At 32.1% G+C, this 21,924-nt stretch overlaps 1 protein-coding gene across 4 annotated transcripts in view; it reads right to left on the bottom strand.

Moving 5' to 3' along the window:
* Nucleotides 1-21,924, bottom strand: part of GPC5 (glypican 5) — a 2,040,883-nt gene that overhangs the window by 949,344 nt on the left and 1,069,615 nt on the right. For all 4 annotated transcript variants that reach the window (XM_074191892.1, XM_074191893.1, XM_074191894.1 and 1 more), the window contains exon 7: nucleotides 20,783-20,945. In XM_074191892.1, the coding sequence (XP_074047993.1) occupies nucleotides 20,783-20,945 (163 nt within the window). The remainder of the gene's footprint in view (nucleotides 1-20,782; nucleotides 20,946-21,924) is intronic.

Below are 21,924 nucleotides of genomic sequence, written 5' to 3'. Positions count from 1 at the left end.
TAAGAATCTCCTCTCTCCAGGACTATTTAATAGAAACCTCTTCTGACTTCTTTGGAACCTGTTCATTTCAGCCTGACTGATGAGATGTCTAGTATTATCAATAGGGTAAGAAGAACTAGAAGAAGAAAAAAAAGAAAAACATGGAGGAAGAAAAGCCTCTGTGATCTTTTAATATGGATCTAAAGTTAAGAGGTGAACTGGTCAGAATCTACCTGCATGATACATTTGTAAGTAATTAACATGTTTACCTCTAGTAAATTAATTCTCAATCTAAGAATAAATAAATTTACAGAGCTAAAATTAAAATGTAACTGCTGCTGATCTAAAACATAAGCACACAATGTGTATATGTATATATTTATGTGCATATATATAATAACAGCATGAATAACAATAATAAGCTAACAATTAAATAGAATTTATTAACTACTAAGACAAGTATTTACAATTATTTTTTCATTTGACCCTCAAAATAATACTTTGAGTACAGAGTTTTATTTATCACCATTTTATAGAAGAGGAAACTAAGGTAATCAAGGGTTACGTGTTTTTCCCAGAGTAGTATTTGCCTGAGCTCAAATTTGAACTCAGGTCTTTCTAAATTCCAACCCCTCACTATATCCACTGTGCCACCTAGCGGTCCCATGTATATCTATATCTATATCTATATCTATATCTATATCTATATCTATATCTATATCTATATCTATACCTATATCTATATCTATATCTATATCTATATCTATATCTATATCTATATCTATATCTATATCTATCTCTATCTATCTATCAATCTATATCTATATCTATATCTATATCTATATCTATATCTATATCTATATCTATATCTATATCTATATCTATATCCATATCATCTATATCATCTATATCATCTATATCATCTATATCTATATCTATATCTATATCTATATCTATATCTATATCTATATCTATATCTATATCTATATCTATATCTATATCTATATCTATATCTATCATCTATACCTATACCTATACCTATATCTATATCTATATCTATATCTATATCTATATCTATATCTATATCTATATCTATATCTATATCTATATCTATATCTATATCTATCTATATCATCTATACCTATACCTATACCTATACCTATACCTATACCTATACCTATACCTATACCTATATCTATACCTATATCTATACCTATATCTATACCTATATCTATATCTATATCTATATCTATATCTATATCTATATCTATACTATAATCTATATCTATATCATCTATATCTATATCATCTATATCTATATCTATATCTATATCTATATCTATATCTATATCTATATCTAATCTATATCTATATCTATATCTATATCTATATCTATATCTATATCTATATCTATATCTATATCTATATCTATATCTATATCTATATCATCTATATCTATACCTATACCTATACCTATACCTATACCTATACCTATATCTATATCATCTATATCTATATCTATATCTATATCTATATCTATATCTATATCTATATCTATATCATCTATATCTATATCTATATCATCTATATCTATATCTATATCTATATCTATATCTATATCTATATCATCTATATCTATATCATCTATATCTATATCTATATCTATATCTATATCTATATCTATATCTATATCTATATCTATATCTATATCTATATCTATATCTATCCATGGCAGATGCATATATATATATATATATATATATATATATATATATATATATATATACATTTCTATAAATGCAGATACATTTATATATGATCACTTTTTCATGTATGCTTACATATATAAGATAAAACATATATGACATAAAATTGCCATTAATAATTACTATAATAGTCACTTTTTTAAGAATTGCAAGAACACTGAAATTAATTTTTGATATTTTTTTTAGGTTTTTGCAAGGCAATGGGGTTAAGTGGCTTGCCCAAGGCCACACAGCTAGGTAAATTATTAAGTGTCTGAGGTCAAATTTGAACTCAGGTCCTCCTGACTCCAGGGCTGGTGCTCCATCCACTGCACCACTTAGCTGCCCCCTAATTTTCGATATCTTAATAAGTAATCTTTATTTATATATTAAATTATATATTAAATATACAATTGGTATGATACACTAATGTAATGAGAAAGTTAAACTAAGTCAAACACAATTAGTGAAAAAAATCACCCTCAAGTATGCATTCATACTATATTAATGTATCTCTTCCAAAATTGAGACATTACATTAATCTAGAAAATTACACTGTTAAGATCAGTGCCTTGCCCTCCATTTAACCATTAGCACTAAATAATTACTTTTGTATTATTAATTTGCACTCACTCTAGCATATTAGAGTAAAGCAAATAAATCCATATTTAGGTCAACTGTAGGTGAGAAAGAAAAAAAAAAGGACTATTTATATAACTCATAAAACCTTGAAGACAATCTTGAGGGGAAAACCTGCTCTCTGAACTGTTGCAGTTATTATGTCATGGAGTCTGGTCTCTTCTAATAAATCACTTTTCATTTTTGAATAGTAATACTGACATTATAATATGTCTAAAACCAGCAGAGACTCTCATCTTTACTTTCCATCATCAATGTGGCTACGAGCTAAGTGAGAGATGAATAGTCTATACCCACTCTTAGTTCCAAGATGCAAGGCTTGATGATCCTGTGGACTTCATTGCTCCTGCAAATTGCAACTCAGCTAGATTTCAGAGAACCACCTTTAGGAACTGCTGTGGTCCTTGATGACCAATTTTCTGGTCATGAGCTATTGTGAACCTAACTATTCATTGTAGTTCATTGGGGAAATGGTTAATTTTAGAATAATTGTGGAACTGAGTTTGAACACTGCTGAACAAATCACTTAAGTTGTTTCCTCAGCTGTTCATTGGGGATAAACATCAATAGTATTACACAAAAAGATAAAAACCAATACTAACAAACTTTGCAATACTGTTGACATACTCAAATGAGATAATGGTCTAAAGTAATTACAAAGCTTGAAGGGCTATGTCAATCAGATATTATTATTATTTGCTATGTTAGGACAAATATGACAAATATAATTTGTTATTTCTATTCAAGATCTTTGGAATTTAATGTTTTTTTAAGGGTTTGTAATCCACTGGCATAGCTTTTGAGACCCTGAAGCTCACTTTCAAACCAAGAGAAGGTCTGGAAGCAGTCTGTTAGTGGAAGGGAGAATACTGGACCTGAAGTTAGTAAGACTTGTGATCAAATCTGCTCTCAGAAAATAACTACTGAAGGTTCCCTGGGTAAGTAGTTTAATTTCTGTATGCCTCAATTTCTTCATGTGCAAAATGGGGACTTTAATAGAACCTAACTTTGAAGGTTGTCATGAGAAAATAAAATGAGATAATTTGCAAAACAAAGAACTACATGAATGAGTTATTAAAAACAATAAAAAATTATATAAACAAAAGAAGGGGAAATTTTACCTCCTTTAACAGGAAGTCTGTATTCAGATGAGCTCCTCAGATCTCTGTGAATATGCTATAATTGGTTTGGGAAATTATGGTGAATTGGAAAACACACTGATTTTAAGATGAAACATTAACTGGTCAGGTTTTCTTTCCAAAAAAAATAGAAAACTTGTAAGAGTTTCCAAGTCACCAAACAATTCCCTTTCTGTAGACCTAGAGTTCCTTAGGAGAGAAGACAAATTATGAAAATTTGTATAATAATTATCTTTAATAGCTTACCTAAAATTAAAAAAAAAACTTGAAAAATCTCTAGAAATGGATGAGGTTCCCAAACATGTATTGTGGCTTTGCGGCCTCACAGTTATGGGACGAAACAAAACTACTGTATTTTATTTTTGATTTTTGCAAGGTGATGGGGTTAAGTGACTTGCCCAAGGTCACACAGCTAAGTATATAGTGTCTCAGGTCAAATTTGAATTCAGGTCCTCCTGACTTCAGGACCTGTGTTTCATCTACTGCACTACCTAGCTGCCCCCAAGCAAAACCAATTTAAAGCCAAGACTCCCACAGAAGTCAGACTATCTCCAATAGTCCTGTTTCTTATCAATTAGGTCATGTGATAGAATGATTCTGACAAAAATAAGTGAGAAGAATGCCTTGCCTATCATATCTTTCACTATGATAAACATAATTATCAACTCATGTCAGCACTTTTCACTTGGTCAGTGTGGTCCTCTTTAATAATGAACGTCTAGTAATATTAATAGTAGACACTTGAGTTGACTGGAAGTCAGTTATTTACAAGGACACTGGAAGTCAATTCTTCATATCTCAGACATTTAATTAAGAAATATTATAATTTTGGAGATTATAATATAAAATATCACATTTTAGTCTTTTTTATTTTCCTTTGCTCTGTGTTAGAATTCTTGAAATTTTTAAAAATTGGAATGCATAAGGAAAATTGAGTTTTCCCAGAATACTACTGAAAATCTAAATATTTGGCTCAATAACTACCAAAACTAGATAAATAAATCAAATTGGACTACTGAGACTAAAATTCTCTCCAGTTCCATGTTATTTATGAAATTTGGCCTACAGGTTGAGTTAGACATTTGATAGGTCCTTCATTTAGGACTACTCTAGAGCAGAATTTGCAATATAGTGGGGGAAATTTGCTAAAAAACAGGGTTATAAACAATGCAGTAAACTGCTTCAGTGCATTATAAGGTCACTGAATAGCTTCACATGAAATCTGCCTAGGATTTAGATAGACTATGTTTTAAGATATTATATAGTCTAACCCCAATATTTTGATGAGAAAACTTTGTACATACAAATTGCATGTCAAGGGTGACACAATTTGAAAGTATCAGATTCTAAAGCAACCATCCTGACATTTGGCCTAGGAGCTCTTTCAACATCATGGTTCTGAAAAATAATATAGGTGAGATTGCAAATCTTTCTGTTCCTGGTTTGTGAGTCATTCTAGGGTTGATAGGATCATAGATTTTGAAAGGACTCAGAGGTCATATAGCCTAAGCTCCTCATTTTGCATAAAAGAAAAATAAGAGCCAGGGTAATTTAAGTTATTAGTTTAAGTTATATAGGTAATAAACATCAAAAGCAATATTTGAGCACAGGTCTAATGTCACAGCCACTGATTCTATTTTACTCTACTAAGCTACCTCCCTCTATTTCTCCTTCTATCTTCTAAACACACAAGGAACAAGCCTGGGTATATTGAATAATCTCACTTAGCTGCCCAGAAGGAACCTATTTAAAAATTACTTCAAAATGAGCAATGATTTGTATGTTCCCTTGATCTTTTTGAGGTAGAGAGATCTGATCCCATCTACTGGAAACCATGGAGAATATCACTGAATGGAATCAAACATTAGTGGATTCCTATTGAGGGAGAAGAGAAGAAGGAGGATAGAGAGGAAAGGAAGAAAGTGAGGAATAAAGAAAAAAGGAAAAAAAGAAAGGGATGAATGGAAGGGAAGGGAAGGAAATAAGAAAAAGGGAGGAAGGAAAGAAAAAAAGGTAAAAGGAAAAGTAGCAATGAGTGAAGGAGAAAGGAAAGGAGAAATGGAAGTCTACAAATCCCATTTGTCTTTCTAAATACAATTCTAAATACAAATTGTGAACCTGTGTGCTATTCAGAAAATGTCAAGACAATTCAATGGAGCTGAGAATGGGGTAGAATTCAGATAGTTGAGTTCCTAGATTATTTGCGTACAGGAAATAAGAGAGAGAAGTAAGATGTTCCCATATGAGTAATTGGACTTGTTCATATTAGGAAGGAACCCTCTGATGAAAGTGTTACAATGCTTTTGGATTCTATCAGGAAATATTCAGTAAAGATTATTGCAAGAAAATATGAAAAACTATCAAGTGGGGGAAAATTATAAGCATCAAAAATCACTGATAAAAATCTGATATCGGGGCAGCTAGGTAGTGCAGCGGATAGAGCACCGGCCCTGGAGTCAGGAGTACCTGGGTTCAAATCCAGTCTCAGACACTTAATAATTACCTAGCTGTGTGGCCTTGGGCAAGCCACTTAACCCTATTTGCCCTGCAAAAACCTAAAAAAAATAATCTGATATCCAATATACATATGTAATTAATATAATGACAAAGAGGGATCTAGGTGGTTCACTCCAAATGTCTTGATCTGAAATCAGGAAGACCTGAGTGCAAATTTGACTTCAGACCATTATCTGTGTGAGGTTGGGCAAATAACCTGTGTTTGCTTTAATTCATTAGAGAAGGAAATGACAAATGAATGTAGCATCTTTGACAAGAAAATTCTGTAGACAGTAATGAAGTGATAAAGTCCAAAGGTCATAAAAAGTCAGACATAACTGATTAATAAGAATCAAAGCACAATCTATAAATAATGGAAAAAGAACAGGATCATTTCTCAAAAAAAAATCACAGAGTTTATGAAAAACATACTTCAAATAACTAATAAGGAAATACTAATTAAAATGATTTTGAAATTAAACCTCCCAGAAAATTGTCTTCGAATATAAAAATGGGGAAACCATCAATATGGGGACGCAGGTTATTAGAAAGACAACATTGCCTCCTGTTGCTGAAGTTATGAATCAATTAACTATTAATGAAAATAACTAACAAATAGGATAGAAAGAAAACCTAGCTTGTTGACTAAACAATTTCTTTACTAGATTTATTGTGCAAGGAAGTTGAAAAAAATGGAAACTCCCCTATCCAAAATAAGGTCAAAATGGGTACAGGATTTAAACATAAAGGGCAACACCAAACATAAATTAACAGCCCAAGAAATATTCTATCTGATCGATGGAAAGAGGACAAATTTATGACCAAACAAGAAATAGAACACATTATAGACTGAAAAATGAGTGATTTTTAACTATATTAAATTTAAAAAGTTTTTAAATTGATTTTGTACTGATAAAATCAAATCAATGCTGTCAAAATTAGATGGAAAGCAGAAAGCTGGGAAACAATCTTCACAACTAGAAGTTCTGATAAATCTAATTTCTAAAATGTATAGAGGACTTAATCAAATATATAAGGTTGCAAGACATTCCCCAAATTGATAAATGGTCAAAGGATATAAATAGACAGTTTTCAATATATAATTATATGAAAAAATGCTCCAAATCATTATTGATTAGAGAAATGTAAATTAAAACAACTTTGAGGCACACCTATCAGATTGGCTAAGATGACAAAAAGGGAAAATGATCAGTGTTGGAGAGGGTGTGGGAGAATTATGACAATGATGCATTGCTATTGGAGTTGTGTACTGATCCAACATTCTAGAGAACAATATGGAACTATGACCAAAGAGCAATAAAACTGTTCTTACCCTTTGATCCAGCAATTCCAATTCTAGACCTATACCCAGAAGAAATCATAAAAAATTGAGAAAAGTTCCACATTTTCCAAAATATTCATAGTAGTTCTTTTTGTAGTAGCAAAGAATTGTATATTGAGAGGATGCTCATCAATTGAGGGATGGCGGAACAAATGGTACATGAATATTATGGAATCATTGCACTATAAGAAACATAAATGGTCAGACTCTAGAGAAGCATGGAATTTTACAGGATCTGATGTTGAGTGAAAGGGAGCAGAACCAAGAAAGCAATATAAATATTAACAACATTGTGAGATGATCAATCCTGATAGATACAGCTACTCTCCGCAGTTCAGAAAATTAGAACAAACTTATTGGACTAGGTAAGCCCATCTAGAGAAAGAAAAACAAATCAAAGCAAAAACAAAACGTCCTTCTGAATCTGAGAAACATTATATTTACTTTTTAAAAAAATATTTCTTAAATATTTCTTTCCTTGATTTCTCATTCCTCATATTGAAAATGATTTAACCTATAAACATGTTTAAATACAATATTAACCTATATGCTGCAGGGGGAGTGGGGAGGGAGAAGAAGGATGAAAGAAATTTTGTAGCTTAGGAATATACATAGGCATATGGATGAATGTTTAAAAAAACTTTTATAACATGTTTTAGGAAAAGTAAAATATCAATAAAAAAGAAAAATGGAAATCTGATATATAGAAAAATATTCATAAAATCACTGTAGCATATGAATTGTAAATAAGGTAGGTGGAACAGCTGAAGAAAAATAGTGTGTGAGTATGAATTAAAAAACAATTATTGTGCAGTTATAAATGATTGTGGAATGGGGAGAAATATAGGAAGAGTTGTTTAAATCCTAGCTTAGTGAAATAAGGAGATACAAAATGACAATATAGACATTAATAAAAATGTTGTTGTTCAGGTGTTTCAGTTGTGTCTACATTTCAAGATCCAAATTTGGGTTTTCTTCACAAAGATATTGCAGATATTTCCCATTTCCTTCTCTGCCTCATTTTACAGATGAAGAAACTGAGGCAAACAGGATCAAGTGACTTGCCTAGGGTGACAGTAAATTTCTGAGAGCAAATTTGAATTCAGTAAGATGAATCTTCCTGATTCCAGTCTTTGACACTCTATCTACTCACCAACTATCTTCTCAAGAATTACAATAACAATATTTTTTTTTAAAAAACTACTTGCTGGGGGGGCAGCTAGGTGGAGCAGTGGATAGAGCACCAGCCCTGGAGTCAGGAGTACCTGAGTTCAAGTCCAACCTCAGACACATAATAATTACCTAGCTGTGTGGCCTTGGGCAAGCCACATAACCCCATTGCCTTGCAAAAACTAAAAAAAAAAAACACACACAAAAAAAAAACCTACTTGCTAAACAATCAAAAATAAATTAATAAATAATGATCCCATAACACAGATATCACCCTGACTATAGTAAAAAATAGAGTTCTAAGTCAAAAAGCTAGCTATCTTGGTCACAATAGTATACAGATTATTTCTCTTAATAGTCTTTTCCTTTTGATCTTTGTTTTTGCTTTTTAACAATGAAGGGTTCAGTCTTGATAGAGTGAGATAAACAGAGAAGGTCAGATCTATCCAGAAATGTTAATGATATAAGCAAAAACTCAGTAATAAAACTTTTTAAAAAGAGTAATACAAACAAAAAGAATAAGCATAAACAAGCAAGAGCCGGTCAAACAAAATCATAGAGTAAAATAAATTAGACTGAGATGCCTTTGTCTTACTTCTTCAGTTCATATATGAAAGAATTAAGGTCATTTAAAAATAAAGTGACCTACTCAAAATACCACACAGAAGGTTAACTAACAAGTTGAAATAAAACCTCGTGTCTCCTGAGTCTTAGTTTCCTTCTGTATTTGCTATACAGTGTCTCCACTACTATATAACAACTACTTCTTCTAGTGTCCTAGAAATGGTCCTTCTCTTTCAAGAACTGTTTTTTGGGTTTGTTTGTTTGTTTTTTTATATTGTGAGCAATGGGATTGAGGGACTTGCTCAGGAAATACCTAGGGTCAAATACAAGAGTTGGAATTTGCACCCTGATTCCAGGGTGGATGCTCTATCCACTGTGCCAACTAGCTGCTCCAAGAACTGCTTTTTAAATCATTTTACCCCATATAAATTTAGTAAGACTCCCTCAGTCTACACTGGGTCCCTAATCTACTCAGACACAGTAAATTGCATACATTTGAAGATTAGCATTTAACTTTTTGAAATAAATGGAATCTATTCTTCTTAGGATTACTGATATTCATTGAATTTGGTATGGATGTTGTAAAGCAAATTCATTTTTCAGAGACTAGATGACCTCTCGGGTCCCTTCCAACTCTGAGAATTTTATTATCATATCCTATTGACTTCAGACAATTAGTCATTATTCAGGGAATAAAGGGGTGACCAATTCTTGACTCTACCTTGTGGAAACAAAAGCAGATTGATAGCATAATCAATTCTAGGCCATGGCATTAGCAGTAATCTAAACCTGTCACTTTGCTACAAATGAGAAGCTTTCTTTATTGAAATTTTATTTAATTTGGGGAGACAGATTTTTAAGATAGTGTTATTTCCTAATATTTTCGCATTATTAACCCTCAACAAAATAAATGTCATAGCCCCCCCCCCCCCAAAAAAAAGTATAGTCTCTGGTAAAATTGTGAAGTTGGAACAATTTATGATTTTTTCTGCTTCTCTTTCTTCATTATCCATCCCCCGAAAATTTGGCTACTGTTTAGGATCCTTGACTGTTGATTATTTCGGGTCCTGGATGCAAAGGCAAATAGACAGATTAGTGGTTAGAGTATTGAAGTTGGAGTCAGAAAGACCTAAGGGCAAATTCAGCCTTAAAAACTCACTAGCTGGGTGACTCTGGGTTTTTCATTTAACTTCTCTCATCTTGAGTTTCATCTTCTGTAAAATGGGAATGACAACATTAACTACCAGACAAGAGTGTTTTGAGGATCAAATGAGGTAATATTTGCAAAGAACTCATAAATTTTAAAGCTGTTAAGGATATATAAATATGAATTATTTCTATTACTAGAACTACTATTGCTGCTGCTACCAGTTTCTTGGCCAAGAAATGTTTGGTGCCAGAGAGGAGAACTGTAAGGGAAACATCACCAAGAAAACATCATGTTGGAATGTTTACCAATTCTGAGATAGAATCTTTCAGAGAACGAGAATCCAGAAAATAAGTATGTGGAAAACACAAGAAATATCAGGGATGGAGGGAGAAAAAAGCAACAGAGCTGGCAGCTGTTTGCAGAGCTTGAGATGAACAAGTTTTTCAAAACTTCTTGATACTTGTTATATTAAGGTCAAACATCATGGCATTATATGCTTACATTGTATATACTGTCAATACTGTTAAAGTCTGAGGGAAAAATCCATGGATATTTACCTTATCTTCTCAGCACTTTTGATTTCAATAACTCATATTAAATATAAGCCAAGATAAGCCAAGGGAGTTAAATTTCCCAGGAAACAAATGAGCTTGTAGGAGACTTTCTGGAAATAATGTCCTCACTTTTGTTGTCTAACCAATTCCTCCTCTTGATGGTGGTAGTTTCAGGGTAAACACAGTGACCTTTTAGCACCCCTATATCAACATGTGGAAATGGCTACCTCCTTTACCAATGAACAAACTTAATGAACTCTTTTCTTCCTATTCTCTGGGTCACAGAGAATTTTACTGAAGAATCTGTTCTATGTTTGGGTTTAAAAATTGATCCTTCTCTGTGCAAAATGCATAAGCTTCAAACTACTCAAAACACTAACATGCAATTAAAATTGGTCAGAAGTTTGGAGCAGAAATCTTTTTTTTTTATTCTGGAAAGATTGCTCAAGTAAATACAATTCTCTTGAGGATCAAAATTAATTAATAAGATCAGAAGGAGAAGCAAAGGAACAAAGGAAGAGCAGGAATTCTATGTTTGAAACTTGGTCATCTTAACACTTTCATGATAGAAAAGTAAGAGTCCTACTATATTTTGAAGGCATAGAGGTTAGAAACAGGTTCACTTTCCTTTTGTTTGTTCCATTTCTGATCTGGAAGATGTTCTAAACTAATCCTAGCCCACCCATGCCAATACAGTGATTCAGGCTTAGGACTGCACACAAAATTCAATAAAAAATAAATTTTCTTAGCAGATTTTAAAGTGCTAGAATCACTGGTCAAATGCATATTGTACTCCTCCTTTCTACACAAAGAAAGCATCCAGTCATATAAGAAAAAAGATATATTAAATCATGCCCAAGTGGGAATTCTGTCAAGCCTGAGGGGTACCAGTTCTCCAAGAGGCTTTCTTTGTGTGTTAGCAGTGACCAAGAAGGCACATAAATGATTCAAGGCCTCATTCCCAAGACCTAGCAAATCCCAAGGATATCTTCCTTGCCCCATAAAGAGAAACCAACCCAGTCTAAATAATAGATGCTGTAAACTCAAGCTTCTCAGCAGAGGAAAATTTGGAAAGTTTAAACTTTAATAAGATTCTGTTCTCTGATAGGTAATATGTAGAATTTTAGACCCTGAAGCAAGAGAGAAGAGATTTTTTTTACTGATAAAGACAATTTTGTTACTGATTAAATATGATAGAATATGTGTGTCTACATTGAATAGGAGTTATAATAGGATAGAGATTGTAAACCTCCAAAGAGATTCCAAGGAAAACTATTTGAGCCTTAAAAAGAAAAATCAGTAGTAAGTATTTAGAAGACATAAATAATGATTGGTATTGGAGAGAAGTTACTGCTTTTTATGAAGGTGTTATCTTACATCATGCTTCAAATTATTTTCTTTTAATAGTTTATGTGTCAAAATATGGAATTGATGATGATGATGACAATGATGATAGTATTTGTCCTTTGTTCTTAAAGATGACCATGACATCAGGATAGTGATACCATAACAAGCAAGTATACTGGATTTGAGTGAGGGGGTGCTGTGCTAAGTCACCAACCTCACTTTCTCCTCCAGAGCCATCTGGATCCAGGGGTCAGATATAAATCAAGATGACTGGAGGTGGCCCTGGAAAGAAAGTAATCAGATTAAGTGACTTGCCCAGGGTCACACAGCTGGTAAATGGCAAATGTCTGAGACCTGATTTGAGCTCAGGTCCTCCTGATTGAAGATTTAGTATTCTATTCATAATTCCAAGATTAATGAAAGAATTTTTAGATAATAGTTGGCATCTTATCTTATTCATATATATATATATATATATATATATATATATATAATGGAATAGTTTTAAAATATGTAATAAATACTAACAGTATAAGAATAGACTTTATTTTTGAAGACAAAAGTAGAATTAAAATACTATATCCTTCATAAGAAAAACTGAACTAAAATGTTAATTCTGGTCAGTAAATGACTCCATTCTTCTACATTTATTAACATTAAACTTTTCCTATGATATAATGTGAAAAAATGTGCTAAGTAATGAATGGTCTCAAAGAATTTTACATTTTTAGATTCTCAGAAATAGCAAAAGATAATGCTATTATTTTGCCTTCTAATGTATTATCATACTTTTTCTTGCTCTTGAGTATGAAATTATTAAATATTAGTCTAAAGTTTGTATTCATTATGCAGTGATTACTTCATAATGTTATTGTCCCAAAAAGTCTGAATCTAATCTAACAACCCTTTGGATAAATTATGCTTAATATGATTGAAGATAGCAAACTTGTAACAACTGGGTTGCTAATATTATTTTAAAATGCTGCTCATTTCTTTCTGGTTGTTTTGAAAAATTAAAACTTGAAAAATTTGCTAGAATTATATCCATTAAACTGAAAACACTTAAAGGAAATATCAAATCTTAAATTCTAATTTTATACACACACACACACACACACACACATATATATATAACTATATTTTAGATATGAATGGTCATTATATCATAAATACCCCATTCTATTAAAATTCTTAAGGAATTGAAAAAGTCATTCATTTTAAAATGTAAATTATTTCTAGAATAAGAGATGTGATGATTGTTAATATTTCTTTCAAGAAACCTGGTTGGTGGTGGGGAGGGTTTAGACAACTCAATTGTCTAAAGGAAATAATTTATTATTATGAGTTCTCTACTTCAGCATTCTAAGTAACTTAGATTCTGAGTGGAGATTTATAGTGAAAATAGCAGGCCAAGGAAACCAAGAATTTTCTCTCAGCCAACCATGCTCCATTACTATTTTCAAAATAAATCAACCTGAATTCTCTAGTGAAAAACAATGTGCCATTATCATTTTACTAGGTCCACAGACTGCTCTAGTCTCTGCCAAGGTCATTGTTAGTTTTGCACATAGGTATAATTGCTGGAAGTCAATTTAAGAGAACTAATGATGAATCTCTGAAAAAATATAGTGAAATTTAAATATATCTAAGGAATGCCATAAAAAATGGGGAAAATGTACTTATTACCCAGATTTTACACTTATTTAAAATTTTATTTTACTATTGATACTTTATAAAGGTGATCACATTTTATGCCAACTATTATCTATTTATATGTATCTTCATTAGTATTCTTTTTAGGTTTTTTTCAAGGCAAATGGGGTTAAGTGGCATGCCCAAGGCCACATAGCTAGGTAATTATTAAGTGTCTGAGACTGGATTTGAACCCAGGTACTCCTGACTCCAAGGCCGGTGCTTTATCCACTACTCCACCTAGCCACCCCCATTAATATTTTTTGAAAAACAAACAGAAACTGGGTAAAAATGAATTTTAAATGATTAAGAATTCCAAAATCATTTTCCTAGGGGGTCATTGTCCTTGACTGTTTGATTGATTGTTGTCCTTTGAAATTGAAGAAGACCATGACATCAAATGAATGCTGACAAGGCTTATGCCTTATGTTGATTATAGGGGAATGTTGTGCTAGGACATCCTTCTCACTTCTTTTTTCCAGAGCGATTATTACCCCATGACCTGATTTAATAGGAAATAGGACTTCTGGTGATGGTCTGGCTGCTGAGGGAGTGCTTGGTCATATGGACAATTTACAAAATTTGCCTTAACTTTCTCTTGCATTCCTTTCTCCAGTCAGTTTAGCACCCACCCATCACATTTTGTCAGCTAATTCCTTAGTTCTTCAGGTGTTAGGTGACAGGCACATTTACATTTTAATAGAGAACTCTTAAAGACCAAAATTCTTTAAACACCCAAAGGAATGAATTTCAATGGAGGAATTTTAGGTGTGACAGGTGTTGATATGCTTAGATTAGAGGTCAATTTCAGTACTTCAAGTCAGGACCCATTGGAGCAGCAGTCAGCTTTGTTTTCTCATAAGGCAGAATTTATAAATGTCACTGATTATGATATTCTTTTGTGACAATAAATTTTAAATCATTAAAAAGAGATCCATCATCCCAAGTATTACTTTTGACCATTGTCAATACTCGTCATACTATGTGTTCGATCTAAACAAAAATTATTATTTCTTTTTTATATTAATAACTATTTACAACTGGGGAGAATCAGGATTTTTTTTTCTTTTCTCATTTCCTAATTCTCTACTTAGTCAAATTAGTCCCTTAAAAATAGAACTGATAATAAAACTGGATTAACTTTCTCCACACTCAAGGGGAAACCCCTTTGTGTTCTATGTAGACTTGGGTGGATGAGTGGAGGTAGATGTTTTCTTTAGATTGCCTGGGAATATTCTGGGAGTAAAAGTGACATAAAAGTCACACCCCAACTGCTTCTTAGAATAAGCACACCACTCATTTTAATAGTCAGACTTATCAATCAGAGCTGATAGTATCTCTCTGCACAAACCCATGACTCCTCTTTGGTTTAGAAAAGATATCAAAATGATTGTTTTATTAATTATCCTTTAGCAATAATTAGTAAAATCATTAATTAGTAAAAACATTAATTATGCCACAAACTTCTCTTATGCATTACAAATCTTTCTTAAGTAGCTTTCAAAAGTCTTGTGCATAGAACCTAAATGAGAGTCAATACATAAGTTTTAGGTTATTTGCCCAGGGGACATAAAAGATCTAGATGATAAAGGAAAGAACACCTCTTGTCAGAGCTCAGTCTCTCTGAAGACTGAGCAAGACCTCAGTAAGTTCAAAGAAAGAAATGCATAGAGAAAGTGAGTATACCATTTCTGCTAGGTCCATTGCTGGTCTGATACTAACTTCACCTCATCTGTGTCAATATCTCTAAATTTTATTTGGCTATGCCTTGGAAGAAGAGGGGTGTAGGTTCAGGGAGTGACTTGTTTTATACATTATTTGAAAATGAAGATATCTTGGGATACTTGACAATATGAGAATATGGTTGTAATACTTTTGGAAACTTTCACATTGAATCTTTTGGAATTCTTTTTTTAAGGTTGTACAGATTGACTAAAATTGTATTACTTTTTTTACTGTATTCAGCAAGATATCTCATTCTACTATTATATAGATAATATAAGGAAAATGAAATGAAACTAATTCTTTTTAGAGTTTCAGAATTGTAAGAGAGCTTAGAAGTCATGTGATTCAGTATTCATCTCATTTCCCTATATTCTATGGAACCATACAGCCAATATGACATAAATGAAAGTTTGGGGAGAAAATAAATTATTAATTACAAAATTACATATAACTCAAAATGTGAAACATTTCATAAACTTTTGACATTAAATTAAATATTTTGCCTCAAAGTTTCCCTGGTCCCACTTTATCCTAGTATATTCCATATCATTAAACAAATATTTATTCATTCCATCACTATATATATAGCAAGTCTCAAAGTATTCTAGGACTAAATTAGTTTAGCTCATCTAGTCTATACTTGAATATTTCCAGGAATACAAAGTTTACTATTTCACAAGGAAAATAATTCTACTTTTGAAGAACAGTATCTGTTCTTCCTAATAAGGAAATGAAATGTTTATCTTTTAATATTCATCCACAGCTCCTATTTTTGACCTGTGGGATAATTTGGAATAAACATAATCTGTTCCATCCCTATGGGAAATTGAAGGAGGACAGTAGAGATTAGGGCAAATATTTAAACTGGGGAAAGATGACAATCCAAGGAAGTACTTCAAAGACCAAGTCAGATCAAGTCCAGAGATATCTTGGGAGTAATAGCATTCAGAAAAATGATATGAAAGTGAAAAACCTTGGGGGCAAAATATTTCTAAATAGGAAACTCTAGAAGAGATCTAAAAGTGAACTATCAAGGGTGTTGGACAAATTGACTACTTATTTCTCAGACAAAACAAATACCTCAAAAGCTCTAGCTTTTTTAAAAATAACAGCATATGGTCTTCCAAACTACTCGTCCCTCAACCAAATTTGCTTTGATCCTCTAAACACATTCATTCAGATAAGGTCAAAGCAGTAGACATAAGGTACCTTCTTCATGATAATTCTTCAAATATTTTATCTCATGATCTCTCTGTCTTCTCTGGCTAAACATTTCCAGAAGCTCAACATCCTGCTCAGAGTTTGTTTTTCATTAATGCAAACCAAGACTATATTTGTGAATTATGCAAAAAGTTAAATTTGTCTTTTTTACCACCCAAAATCCAGTAGGTATAATCAGACAGAATAAATATCCTTTTTTTCTATTGTGGGGGAACTCAATTTTCTTGCTATCTCCTGTCTGAAGCCATCAATTTCTTATCGCCTCATAAAATCTGATGTCAGTAAAATCAATCTGCTTAATATTTCTCTGTCCTTGGCTTCTCAAACATGATTCTACTTAATCCAAATTACCTATCTGATCTTAGTTTTATTATGAAAGTAACCTCATTCAAAAATGCTTTGATATAAGTACAATGTCTGGTTACTGATTCATTATTTCTCACAATGGACAGTATGAGCCTAAGAGTGGTAAAGTAGAACAAAATTGAGCTTTTGCATATTTCATGAAGCTTTAAGCTTTGTTAAAAGATAAAAGAAAAACAACAAAGTTTACTTCCTGGAGACAAAGCAGCACAATTACCTCTTGAGGATCACAAGGGTCACAGTTACCATTGCCTCATAAAACATGAAGACAATGGTTTGAGTTTTCAGGGAAAAGCAGAGAGTGAGTCACTGTAAATTTTAATAATGTTATCATATGATAATAACAAAGACTTGGGCATCTGTTCCTATTTCCAAATCCAATGTCTATACTTCACATTATTTTTTACACAAATAAAACAAAATTTCATCTTATCTACAATGAAAAAGAAATGTACATCCTTCATTAATCAGGCAACTTCTATAGGATAATACAAAATAGTTTCATATAACATTTGGGATTTTTCTAACTGAACCATCACAATCAAAGAGAAATATATTTATATTTTAAATATAAATATAGAAAAAATATAGAAATATATAGAAATATAGAAAAAACATATAATTGCTATCACACAATAGATAATATGATAAAAACTTATGATGTTATCTTTGATGGCTCAATTCTAATAAAAAAAAATTATCCTCTCCCCCAAAAGGGCTTAAATGCCTATTGGGGTAAATATTTAGATGATTGTTTATATATATATATATATAGTGAATTTCATGTCTATATATATATATAGTGAATTTCATGTCTACATATATATATATATAAATATATATTCTAAATATCAGACACTAAATACCATATATAATCAGCAAATATATGGATATATAAATAAACACATGATTAATATGATTGGAAATTATTTTTGTATACTTTTAAATCATAGGCATTTCAGGCATTTTGGTCTTGGAAATCAAGCTATACATACCCACAAACACAGACATACAAACACCCTATTTAATATATTATAAATACCTATGTAAAGATGTTGTTATCCTTTAAGCTCTAACTAAGGGTACCAAAAGCACATCACTGTGTTGGAGTTATGGTAAAATGTGGCTAATCAGATCATCATGAACTTGGGAAGTCCTACCATAAGTTAGGTACAAATAATCCATGTGAAATTTGATGTGGAGATAAACTGCCAGCATGGCATTTCCTGCATCACAGAAATTGCTCTACTTTATGAGCAAAGCAGAATTGCAGTACTTTAAAAGAGAGAAGTACAAATTTAGAAATATCTCCATTCCAAATACCTATGAAAAGTAAAGGTAAAATAATATACCTTCTAAACCATACTAGGTAAATGGAGATTAGTGGCAAATGATGAGTAACCAACTTATATATTTTAAATTTCAAAGCTATTGTATTATACCATTACAAAAATATGAAAACTCTATATCTAGTAACACAACCTTTGTACAATTTAGACCACTTGGAGCTGGCTGATTCAGTTTGTTTCACCAATATACCAAAATAAATGAAGATGGGGAATTAAGCCATGCCATTGTACAGAAATAGAAATGTGACCCACACTTCCCACTCTCATTGTCCCACTTCATTTCAGCAGGCTGTCCGTAGTGGTTTCCTGCCCACTTATTAAAAATTGAAAGGTAACAGCTATAAAATGTTAGAAACCTAATAGGCAGCCCATTTACAGCAAATGTGGATTTTTTTTTTGTTTGTCTGGAGTTCTGAAAACCATTTATAACTAACTTTTCTTTGTTCTGATGGAGAGCTGCTTGTACCATACCTGTCCATTTCAACAGTAATTGAGAAAAGGGTTCTGAAGTAAAACTCTATTCTTGCCACCTTGACAAGTTACAACCTTATGAGAAAAACCATTAGTAATATAACATCCACGAAAAACTCTACTTCTCTTGAGAAACAAGGCAATTATGACCATAAATTCATAAAAAAATTTAAGTCTACAAATAAATCCAAGAAAGAAGAAAATGTTTACTTCCTAAAGAGTTTATTATTTGAGTCATGATTATGTCTTTATTAATATATAACATTTAGAAAAATATTTTTGAATCTTATTCTTACCCTGCGCTACTGAGGCTACTCTGTATCTTTCTGAATAGTTGTCTCCTGACATATGACAGAAACAACGATGTGATAATTTGGGTAAATAGCTATAGACACAAGTCTAACAGATTCCTCACCTTTATACTTTTATACAAACAAAACATTAATAAAATTATTTTGAAACTATTAGAAGAGAGAATGGTTCCAGAGATAAGCTTAATTGATTTGAAAAGCCCAGGTAAAGAAATATAGACAAGAGAAATAAATTCCACAAGCTAAGTAAAGAACAGTGGAAATTATGTGATGATCATCCTCTTCTTCCTTCTCATTCTTCCATAGTGGTGGCCAAATTGCTCATTTTGGAAGGTGGATTTAAACTCCTGGCATATTGGTAAACTTTTGTAAATCAGTGCTAAAGCACACAAAATGAAACTTATGTGACCAACCAAAGCCATCTTCAAACTTGCTTCCTACATTATTAAATCTAGGAGGAAAACATTTCTTGACTAAAGTGTTTTTAAGGTGGTTTTGCTTTGTTTTGTTTTGTTTTGTTTTTGCATTGCTGTTTGACTTATACAATATATCGAGAAAGACTCTGCTAGAGAACCAATAAAATATGTGGAATCTTATCTTGCACTTTACCAGGAAGGCTTAAAGATGTGAACAAGTACTTCCTCTTAAAATCTAATGAGGACCATATCAAACATGCCAGACCAAATTCACCACCTTTTAGCAGAATCAGCCAGAAAGAGAGAATTGCCCTCCTCCTATAGATACATTCTTAACCTTCCATACAATTGAATTCAGTGTGATCAGTTTAGTAACCTGGGAATGCAAGACTTTGTTTTTTTTTAATGCATATGATAATGATAGATCATATAAACAAACTTCTATACATGAAAAGGACCAATTTATTTTAATGCACTTGATAAAACCTGATTGTCACATCATCATCTTCCATTTTGGTGCAAGCAAAGAAGAGTAGAAGATTGGTAAGGTAATTGGAGAAGGAATCAATAGAATTTGAACTGAAATACATTTTTTTCCACTTGAATTTTCCACATATTTGTCCTGCTCTTCATTTCAATAATTCGAGGCTGAGTAGTGAATATAGTGATATCTACTTCATTCTATGACTATATTATAAACCCTATCAGAGTTGGTTCATTATTTGCAAAGGATTAACTGCTTTGATTACAAATTATTTATTATTTTAATACAGGTTACTATATATCACTTCTTAAGATGTTCTGTATATGTTGATCATTCCCATTCCTATTATTTAATGTTCACTGATTCTCAAAGTAACAAAACCACTTCATCAAATTATTCATTGAGAAATGAGTCATTTAGAAATGAATATACATCCAGAATATCCACAAACAGTTCCAACTGGTCACTGCATCACATTTCCTTTCTCTCTAAATCTCTACCTCCTTTAACATTTCTCTTGCCTTTTTCTGTACCACAACTATTTCCTTTTAACTCAAGCTAGGTGCATCTTTCATTTCAGTTCACAAATCGACTCTTCATAGAAGCAATAAAATCAAAGACTTACAGTTTGTGATTTTCAGGACACGTTTTACTTCTCCACTTCCTGATCCTCCGCAACCATCTTCATCATCACAGTCTCCACTGACTTGATCATCAATGCGTCCACCGCTGCCCACTTGGAGTAGATCCCATCTCTCAGGCTTTGGAATAGCTCTGCCCTGGAGTAACTAGGTAAAAACAGCAAAATAAAATATTAATGACAAAGGGAGAATCTTGTTAGACTTAAGGTTTTGTTCGTTTGTTTTTGGTTTTTGCAAGCCAACAGGGTAAAGTGACTTGCCCAAGGTCACTCACTCAGCTAAGTAATTATTAAGTGTCTGAGGCTGTATTTGAACTCAAGTCTGCCTGATGCCAGCATCAGTGTTTTTATGCAACGTGTCACCTAGCTGCCCTGAGGTTTATGCTTTTTAAAACAATTAAGAATGAATTAGCTGGGTGGTTAGGTGGCGCAGTAGATAGAGCACTGACCCTGGAGTCAGGAGTGCCTGAATTCAAATCTGACCTCAAACACTTAGCAATTACCTAGCTGTGTGGTACTGGGTAAGCCACTTAACCCCATTTGGCTTGCAAAAAGTCTTAAAAAAAATAATGAATTAGTCATATACATCTAGATATTTTATCTAAAAACATCACAAAATCAGATCTTTACAATGGTTATTATAATAATTATCAATGACAATACAGAATTTATGGTTTTAGCAGTGTAAATACTCCTTTTAGTGAAGCATATTATAGCTATGATTTAAAATAAAGTTCATAAATTGTCTTGAGATGCACACACATACACATATCTATATATCTACATATCTATAGATACGTAGATATATACATACATACATATATATATATATATATATATATATATATATATATATATTTAGAATAATTGCCCAAGATCAGAAAACTATCAGGTGTCCTGAGAAAGAATTTGAATATAAATCTTACTGATGACAATTTTATCTAATATGTCATGATGTAATAACCCATCATCTTCAATCATTTTCCATTCCACCTTGCTTACATTGTACAGAAGAACCCTCTCTGTTGAGAGTACACTATACTGGGTGATCCTATGCCAGTGCTTCGCATGCTGCACAATCAATTCCAAAATTCTTAACACTTGAAAGTGTCCTTATATCCCATTTT

This window comes from Macrotis lagotis, chromosome 6 (assembly GCF_037893015.1).
Source record: "Macrotis lagotis isolate mMagLag1 chromosome 6, bilby.v1.9.chrom.fasta, whole genome shotgun sequence".
NCBI classification, from domain to species: Eukaryota; Metazoa; Chordata; class Mammalia; order Peramelemorphia; family Peramelidae; genus Macrotis; species Macrotis lagotis.
This window is presented reverse-complemented; position numbering and strand designations above follow the sequence as displayed.